Source organism: Cnephaeus nilssonii (genome assembly GCF_951640355.1).
Source record: "Cnephaeus nilssonii genome assembly, chromosome: 22".
Taxonomy (NCBI): domain Eukaryota; kingdom Metazoa; phylum Chordata; class Mammalia; order Chiroptera; family Vespertilionidae; genus Cnephaeus; species Cnephaeus nilssonii.
Window position 1 is genome coordinate 14,070,533 of NC_137093.1, and position 9,631 is coordinate 14,080,163.

A 9,631-nucleotide genomic window follows, 5' to 3' on the forward strand; every position below is an offset into this window, starting at 1 on the left:
TATCTCTCCTTCTCCCTTCCTCTCTGAAATTAATAAAAATATATATTTTTAAAGAATGCGAAGTTCCGTTATCAACAAAAAACTATGAGACAAGCAAAGAAACAAGGAAGTATGACCTGCACACACTGCTGGTAGGAATATGAAATGGTGTAGCTGCTTTGGAAAACAGTCCGGCAATTCTTCAGGAGGTTAAACATAGAGTTCATATGACCCAGCAACTCCACTCCAAGGTATATACACTGAATGGCCAGATTATTATGGTCTCTGAATGCATAATAATCTGACCACTCAGTGCATATCCTGTATAATAAAAGGCTAATATGCAAATTGTCCTCTCGACCAGGAGTTTGACCAGCAGGCAGGCCAGCCAACCGCCCATGTCCCCTCCCCCTGGCCAGGCTGGCCGGACCCCACCCATGCACGAATTCATGCACCAGGCCTCTAATTAATACACACACACACACACACACACACACACACACACACACTGAGTGGCCAGATTATTACGCATTCAGAGATCATAATAATCTGGCCACTCAGTGTATATACGCAAAAGAAGTGAAAACTTAAGTCCACAGAGAAACTCCTACGCAGATGTTCATAGCAGCATGATTTGTAAAAGCCAAAAGTGGAAACAAGCTAGATAGCCATCAATGGACAAGGGCATAAACAAAATGTGACAGACACATACAATGCGCTATTACTCATCGTAAAAGGAGATGAAGTTCTGATACAGGCTACACCAGGAACGAACCCTGAAGACGTTACGCCAAGTGCAGAAGCCAGTCACAAAGGCCACACCGTGTGTGATTCCACGTATGTGGCATGTCCAGAACAGGTAAATCCATAGACACACAAAGCAGGCCCGTGGCTGCCAGGGGCTGGGGAAGCAGGGAATGGGGAGTGATTGTTAACGGGTACAGGGATTCATTTTTGGGTGATGAAAATGTTCTGGAATGAAGTAGTGGTGACTGATGGTTGCACAACTCTGTGAAATAGCCACTGCGTTGTATCCTTTAAAAGGGTACGTTTTATGATATGTGAATTTTGCCAATTAAAAAAAAAAGAGTTGGGTTTGGAGGAGGAAGAACAAGGTTTAAGTCCTGCATGTTCCAATGTTCTGAGGCTGAAGAGAAAAGGAAGAACCAACAAAGGAGACAGAACAAGTGGCCCTGAGAAAAAGGAGAACAGGTCTGGCGGTTCCCAGATGCCAGCTGGAGAATGACCTGAGCCCGGCCGGTGTTGCTCAGTGACTGAGCATCGACCCATGAACCAAGAGGGCCCCCAGTTCTATCCCAGGTTGCAGGCTGGTTCTCAGTAGGGGGTGTGCAAGAGGCAGCCAATTGATGTTTCTCTTTCATTGATGTTTCCATCTCTCTATCTCTCTCCCTTCCTCTCTAAAATCAATAAAAACTTTTCTTTTTTTTTTAAGAATGACTTGAGAATGACTTAGGATTCAGCAGTGTGAGGGTCCTGGTGACCTGATTCAGCAGAGTGGATTCAAGAAAGAATTGGAAAATAGAAAGTAACGATGGTAAGCACACAAAACCTTTTTTAAAGAAGAGGAAGGGTGGGGAGTGCTGCTGGGGTGGGAAGCATGAGCACAGTAAACCGCATATCACATGAGCCCAGAGACCGTGAACATGCAGGGCGGCAGGGAAGGCTGTGCTCGGGGACACTCACGTGCGTGGGGTACTTCGGTCTCCCTCCAGTAGCGATGACAATGTGCTTAGCCGAAAGCAGAGTCTGAGAAGAAACCAAGAAAGCCAGGGTCAGACAGATACATTGTGGTCGCCCACGCCTCTGCCAGCAGGAACCCCAGGGCAGAGACCCACGCTTCTAATGCAACCCCTGCCCGGCACTGCGGACCCTGTGGGCAGCAGCCCTGTGGAGCTGGGAGCCCATTAGGGTCCAGGGTCAGGCAGAAGAGGACAGGGAGTTGTTCTAACTCCAAGCACTTCAGAGCTTACAAAGCACCCTGCGGGTGTCTCGTTCCCACTAAACCGCGCAAGGGTGTGATCACCCACCCCATGGCCTCATCACGCGTCGCCCCACGTGGCACATGAATCGCCCGGGATCCGCTTCCTCCCTCGTAGAGAATGACGAGCAGCCTCAGAGGCATCCGTCCCGTCCACCCAGCAGCACTGATTACTGAGAACAGCACCTCGGTCCGCGGCTCGGCCGGGACTCACCTCTTTCCCACCTTTGGTGACACCGCGAACCACGTGCTCATTCACAAAGCTGGCCTTCATGTTAAAGTAACTGACTTTTCTGCAAAATAAACAGAATTTTCAAACATTTCCTTTACAGATGCGGCATCACCTGTGGGATTAAACAGGGAGCCCTGTGTGGCTGGTAAAATGTGAGCGCGGGCCCACAGTGCACGTCCTCCACCCACAGTCCAGGTGGGGAAGCGGAGAGAACAGGCCGGGAAGCCCGGGGGAGGGGCAGAAGCCCGGCCTCCCCTAGGGGCCAGGCACACTCCACCAGGAAGAGACCCCCATGTGCACCCAGTTACCCCAAAACATCCCAACCACCAATTTCCCGCTGGCAAGGAAGAGAGCCCAGAGGACAGGCAGCACCCCACCTTTAGGGACAGTGAGACCAGGAAATGGGTCCGAGGGGAGCACAAGGGTGGTCGGGAGCAGGGTGCGCAGAAGCAACCCACCCTCTCTGATCACACAGGCTGTGCTGTGGTGTGGGCTCCAGGCGGCTCTAGGGAGCCTTCCCCGCCACCTTGACCTGGCGTTCTCCCCAGTGCCAAGTCCTGTGCCTCCTGTCCCACCTGAAGCCCCTACAGAAGTCCTCGCTCACCCACAGCCCTTTAAGAGCTGCAGGACACAGAGACACAGTTCCACGCCAGCCTCCTTCGGTGAGAAGCTCTAGAGCCAGTCCAGTGCCTGGCCTGTTGGGTGCCCACCCGCCGTCAGACAGAACAAATGGCAGAGCCTGATGCCTCCAGAAAACTGCACTGGGGAACAGCGAGCCCCATTCGGAGAAGAAACGACACACTGTGGCCCAGCTCCCCGAGGGACCCCGGGGAAGCCAGGGGAGCAGCCTCCCGGCTCAGCTTCCTTAGGTAACAGGGCACAAAACAGCTGCCTACGGCACGGCCAGGAAGACCCCTTGGGACCAAGCTAAGGGTGCTCAGATGAGGGCCACCGGACCTCTGAGGGAGTGGGTGCCCTCCATGACCCACATGGCCTAGGGCAGAACTACTGGATAAGGAGCAAAGCTTAGCCTGGGTCAGTACGGTGTCAGGCACCTCTCCCCAAGGATGGGAGTTGCTTCGGTGGGAGGAAATGTCAGCATCTGGGCTGGGGCTCCCAAAGGGCTGATGGGCCCTGGTGGGCTCAGGCTGGAGCGATCACATCGGGCCTTTGCTCTAGCGCACAGCGCCAGGCCCCGTCACCGTGCCCAGGGAGCCGGAAGCCAGAACAGGGGCCGCCTGCTGAACCTTGTGCACTGTGAACCTCACACTTTGCTGCTCTGGGCTCTGCTGGGCCACCCCACAGGGCAGCCTCCACTCCCAGGGCACTCGCCTGCCAGCTGCTTATCTGCACGCTCCACCCTCTGAGCAGGGACTCTCATCTCATTGCTGCTGAGCCCCCAGGAGTAGGGGCTTGTCGAGGTCTGAGATGACCCAGGGAAGGCCAGGGGGCGGCGAGGCTCAGTACCTCTCCTGCAGCTGGACCCGGTGGCCCCAGTTCAGCGACTTCACGTAGTTTTGAACGGCTTCTGCCATTTTACTCCTGTTATTGCACAAAACAAAACGTTAAAAGCCACCACAGAAGTGGTAGCTGTAGAGTCCCAAACAGACTGTTAGATGCAAATAGTGCGTTAACAGAAATACCAAGAAACAGAGGTGTTTCTAAACATGGTCAAACATGATGTCCCTCCCCATGGCCACCACCACTGTCCCAGGTTCGGGGCTGTGGACCTTTGGCCTCATGGGAAACAGGGCTTTGGTCCACAGAGGTCAGGACCGGGCAGCAGCCCTGCGTCTAGGTCACCGAGAACCACGAAGGGGCCTGTGCGTGGCTCTCAGTGGACCAGGTGCCGCCTGCTAAACCTAAAATGGCGTCCACCCCGAAACACTGGCCTTTGGGGTCAGGTCATCCTATATGGGGGTGTCCTGTGTGCTGCAGGACCTTTAGCAGCATCCCAGGGTGCTACCCAGTAGACGTAGCAGCGTGCCCATCCCCCCTACCCCTCTGGTGATAACCAAAAATGCCTCCAGACACTGCCCCATGTCTGGGCTCCCAGGTTGCCCCGGGTGAGAAGCCCCATGGGACAGCATGCTCCCCTGCAGGTTAACAGATGAATAACCCTCCGCCTCCTCCAGGAGTAGCAGAAAAGCACTGGGCTGGGGTGGTGGGGGCTTGCCTGGGGTGGGAATGGCTGGGGTGGGGGGGGCTCAACTGGGGGAAAACATATGTAAAACTTTAGACCATAAATAAAATTAAAAAGAAAGAAAGGAAGGAAGGAAGGAAGGAAGGAAGGAAGGAAGGAAGGAAGGAAGGAAGGAAGGAAGGAAGGAAGGAAGGAAGGAAGGAAGACGAAACACTGAGAACAGCCGGGCTCCTCACCAGTCATGCGGGACCTGCTGGGGCATCTCCCAGCCGTAGTGGGGGGCGTCTCGGATCATGCCCCCCAGCAGCGCTGCGTGGTGCATCAGCTTCTTGGGGATGCAGCCAACATTCACACAGGTGCCGCCGAGGCCCCAGCGGGTGCCTGGTACGTTGAGAAGAGCACATTTAGATTCATATTCAGGTGACGCCGAAGGCTTTCCTGTTCTTCTACCGTTTAGAATTCCTTTAGGTTGTGGCTTGTAGCTCATACATGGCCCAGGTGACCCTGCCCTACTGCTTTGCTCTGTATAATTGTGTTCAGAGTCCTTTGTTAGTGTGGTTTTTGTTGTTAATCCTGACTGGGCCAGGGATCGAACCTGCCTCTCAGGTATGTGCCCTTGACCAGAAATCAGGCCTGCAACCCTCAGGTGCGCAGGCCGACGCTCTAACCACTGAGAACCACCAGCCAGGGCCAGAGTCGTTCTTAAATAAGAACGAGGAACTTTAAAGCAATGGCAGTTTACCGGGAAACAGGGCACTCTCTGGAGACTCTGGAAAGCAGGGTGCCTGGTGGCTCAGCTGCCCTCCGTGCCAGGAACTGCCCTTCCCTACCCCCTTCCCCAGGACACGAGGCTCTGGCTGGGGGCTGCCTACCTTGTGGGGACGGTTCCACGTAGTCTACCACGGCCACCTTCTTTCCCAGCTGAGCGGCTGGAATGACAAGAGGAGAGGGCAGGTGGGCACAACTGGGAGCTGCTCTGGGGCTGGGACCCCAGAGCCTATGTGACCCAGAAGAGGATGGGAAAGGACGAGGGCCAGTGGCACCACCAGCTCTGCACCTGGGTCTCCCACTGCCTGCTGCCACCCAGCTGTGCTGCCCACAGGCGGGAACCCTCTTCTGGGCCCAGCTCCCCCTCGCCTCCCACCCCAAGACACTCAGCACAAGCCTAGTGCCATCGATGTGTTAATGTTTCTCTCTCTCCCTCTCCTTTCCTCTCTGAAATCAATAAAAATATATTTTAAAAAACAAACATATATCCATACACATACACACACACACAGTTCATAGCAGCACTGTTCACAATAGCCCAAACTAGAAACAAGCCAAATGTCCATTTACAGGTGAATGAACCAACAAAATGTGATTGATATATATATATATATATATATATCTCAGAATACTAATCAACAAGAAAAAGGAATGGGCTGTGGATATATACAGCAACAAAGATGAATCTCAAATCACTCCTGCTACGTGAAAGAAGCCAGAAAAGAATACATATAGCATGATTCCATTTACACACAATTTTAGAAAATGCAAACTAATGTATAGTGAGAGAACACAGATCAGGGCTTGCCAGGGGATATAGCAGGGAGGGGGGAGCAGGAAGGACTTCTCAGGGTTTGAGGAAACTTTGAGGGTTGTTATGGGCTGCATTGTGTCCCTCCCAAATTGGAGTGCTAACCCCCAGAATCTCAGAATGTAGCCTTACTTGAAGACAGGGTCTTTAAAGGGGTGGTCTGTTAAAATGAGGTCGTATGGGTAGGCGCTAATACGACCTGACTAGTATCTTTATGTACAAAGACATTCACTAGCAGAGGAACAACCACTGAGGACATATTGAGAAGGCGGCCAGGTACAAGCCAAAGAGAGAGGTTTCAGAATAAACGGACCCTGCTGGCCCGTGATCTCAGCCTCCCAGCCTCCAGAACTACAGGAAAATACATTTCTGCTGTTTAAGCCGCTCGGTCCATGACCTTGGTCACGACAGCCCCAACACACTAATACAGGGGTGATCACGGACTCATTATCTTGATTGTGGTACCATTTCACAGGTGTGTATGTACGTCAAACCTTATCAGGTTGTCCACTTTAAATATATACGATTCGTTAATTATGTCTCAATAAAGCTGTAAGAAATGCCACTGTTACAAAAGCCACAGACAGACCCGGGAACTGTTTTGGGTTGAGATACGTTTCTAGAGAGACGACACTGGAGCGGACACAGGTCCAGGGCTTTCTTCTGCTATAAGGGACAGACAACTGCAGTTTGTTTCCTGGGGTGGCTCAGTGGTCCAGTGGAGTGAAGCCCCCAAGTCCCTCTGTGAGCCCCCAAATCAGCCAGGAGACTTCCCAGGTTCCTGGCCCTCAGAGCAGGTGGGTCCCCTTCCCCAGCCCTCAGAGCAAGAGCAGTGGAGAGTGAATTTCCTTTACGCCATCTGAGATTCTAAAACCTAGCATCTGCCACGAGGGAGCCATAGTTTCATGGCCAGGGTGCCTGCTACACTCCCTCTTGCTTTGGGCCCTGTTTCTCTCCCGTCTCCTCCCCTTCACGCTCCCACATCTGCCCGCTGTCATTTAGACGGGGGAGCAGACTGCTGGGCGCTCCTACAGCAGAGCCAGGGTCTACAGGGAAACCCTGGCCGTCTGTCCCCACCTGGAGGAGCGGCACCCTGCAACTCGAGAGAGGCGTGATGTCTCAGGGTGCCTCTGGGTCCAGCCCGTGTCCGGCACACCTCTTCACTAAGTGCCCCTGGGGCCTGGGGCCATCTGGAGAGCAGGACACAGCCAGCACAACAAACCGTGATGTCCGCGGGCTGGTGCCAGGGCTAGGAACCAGGACAGCGGAGCCACTGACGGGAACTGGACATGCAGGAGGGTACAGTTCGTAGTAAGGCCATCTCGGCAACAGAGTCTGGAGGGAGGTGAGTGAGCCCCACAGCTAACTGGGCAGGTGAAGAGCAGGCTAGGCAGGGCAACCGCCAGGGCATGGCACCAGGCCAGAGGGACCTAGGGAAGCATTTGCAAAACAGCGAAGAGGCAGGGGGCTGAGTGGTGTGAGGGAGGGCGTGGGTGATGGGAGAGATATCCCAAGGTGGGGAGATCCCGTGAGGCCTGGGGCTTGGTGCTGAGGAGGGCAGACTCGGACGTGGGGTTCCAACCTGGCTGCCGTGTGGTGCACAGATAACTGGGGTACAGTGGGGAGCAGGGCACAGTGACAAGATGGCTGGGGTGATCCTGGCAGAGTGATAGGACCCTGGAGGCCAGCTGTGGAGACAATGAATTCTGCTCATGGCTTCTCAGGGCACATCCCCACCCAGCCCTGGAGAACAAACACCACCACCCACTCCGGGGGGCACTGAAGACGTGGTGACACCATCAGGGCACAGGACACAGGACACAGACCTTCCTTGGCACAGGCCAGCCCGCCGGATCCCCCACCAATCACCAGGAGATCGTAGTCCGGTCGTCCTGCTGGAGTAAGGGGACAAGGGTAAGAAGGAAGGGCAGGACAAGCCTGGGGCACCAATCCCAGCAGGTAACACATAATTTCCCAAGGGCAAGCAGCCCTGTCTGGTTAAAAGTGGCACAGGCCCTTGCCCTAGCCGGTTTGGCTCAGTGGATAGAGTGTCAGCCTGCGGACCAAAGGGTCCCGGGTTCGATTCTGGTCAAGGGCACTTACAGGCTCCTCCCCGGCCCTGAGTTCCTCCCTGAAATGCCTTTGGGTCTCACTGTGGTGTCACCTCAGAGGCAGCATGCAGCCTCCACTCCCGCGCCCAGCACAGAGGACTGCTCGTCTCTTCTGCAAACTACTGACATAGAAGGCAGTCAAGAGACAGCCAAAAAGAAGACATGGAGAAAGGGAATGGAGTAAGTAGGCGAGGACAGGTGTGTCCTCAGGGATGGCCAGCCTGTGAGAGCTCTAACCCAGGACCCAAGTTGGGGATGCCCAGTGCAGGCACGGGATCAAAAGACTCTGAAGAGGTCTTAAACTGCTGTCAGTCACTCTGATGGCTTCCATGTGAGCCCAGAGCACCAGGAAGGAAGAAATAATAGGAAATTATCAGTCCGTGGGTCTGCTACCCAAGGCCAGTGAGCCTCAGAGCCTGGGCCTCTCCGTGAGAAGAGTGCGGCTGTTTTTGCAGCCACATAACCTCCCTGGCTGTGGAGGACACACACAGCGTCCCAGGCCCTTCAGGGACCTGAGCTCAGTAGATGCCCCACAGGCCACAGTCCGGGCCTGTGCCCCTCAGGGACACAGCAGCTCGGGCCTGGAGGAGGCCCTGGGTTGCAGTTGAGGAAGCCTGGGGAGCAGCCGCCCAGAGCTGTGTCCAGGCACTCGGTCCACGGCCTGCAGGCAGCCTGCCCATGGGGACCCGCAGCTGTGCCCGCCAAGCAGCAGGGTCATGCAGGTTCCCTCCAGCAGGAGGGCACCTAAGATGCATGGACAGGTTCTTAGGGATCGAATGGAGCCACAACTCGGTTCAAAGAGCCAGTCCAAAGTGGACCCAATTCCAAATGCAACTCAGAGATTCTGACGAGGTCTTCACCTGCTGTCAGTTACTCTGATGGCTTCCATATGAGCCCTAGAGAACCCCAAACCAACTGCTGTTGGAGAAAAGCTACCGCCGGATGAGGAGCTCAGGCCTGCCGCGTGGCTGAATCTCTCCAGCTGCCTGTCGGGGGGCGGGGGGGGGGGGGGGGGGGGGTAACAGGGGGAGGCTTTACCCAGTAGAACACCCCTACCTTCCATTGCAGGTGCTCGTCCTTCCTGCCACCACAGCAGGGTCCCTGCTGAGTCTCCCTGCCCGGTGCCCCCCGCCCCCCTTTATCCGGCCAGCTACCAGGCAGAGGGCAGGAAGAGCAACTGGCCATGTGGATTATGGGCTTATCTTTAGCGGTTTGCTTTCCCCACTCACTGTGCACACCCAGGAGCCCTCTGAGCCTGATAACCACTTGGAAGAGGCCGGCAGTGGAGCCTTCGGTAAGGGAGAGAAATCTGCCTTTAAACTCATGGGAAGGTTTCGATAGCTTGCTGGGGAGGAATGACCCTGACGGACCCCAGAGGGGTCATGGATGGGGTGGGAGCCACTCTGCAGGGTTACCTAGAGGCCCTGGGCTGCCTCACAGCCTCGCCCTCCCCACCTCAGCCGGGCACAGCAGGCAGGGCCGGCCCAGGAAGGTCTGTCTGGCCTCTGCGTTCTTAGCCCATTGTCCTTTAATTTTCTGCTCCTCTCTGACCTCGGTGCCCGGCACAGGGGCCCAGCAAGTGTGGCAA

At 55.1% G+C, this 9,631-nt stretch overlaps 1 protein-coding gene across 3 annotated transcripts in view; it reads right to left on the bottom strand.

Moving 5' to 3' along the window:
* TXNRD2 (thioredoxin reductase 2) overlaps positions 1-9,631 on the bottom strand; it is a 46,571-nt gene that overhangs the window by 35,684 nt on the left and 1,256 nt on the right. For 2 of the 3 annotated variants that reach the window (XM_079762361.1, XM_079762363.1), the window contains exons 2-7: positions 7,759-7,827; positions 5,226-5,282; positions 4,590-4,734; positions 3,678-3,752; positions 2,193-2,271; positions 1,684-1,746 (exon numbers count right to left, since the gene is read on the bottom strand). In XM_079762361.1, coding sequence (XP_079618487.1) covers positions 1,684-1,746; positions 2,193-2,271; positions 3,678-3,752; positions 4,590-4,734; positions 5,226-5,282; positions 7,759-7,827 — 488 coding nt within the window. The remainder of the gene's footprint in view (positions 1-1,683; positions 1,747-2,192; positions 2,272-3,677; positions 3,753-4,589; positions 4,735-5,225; positions 5,283-7,758; positions 7,828-9,631) is intronic. The other variant, XM_079762362.1, reaches the window with a different exon arrangement.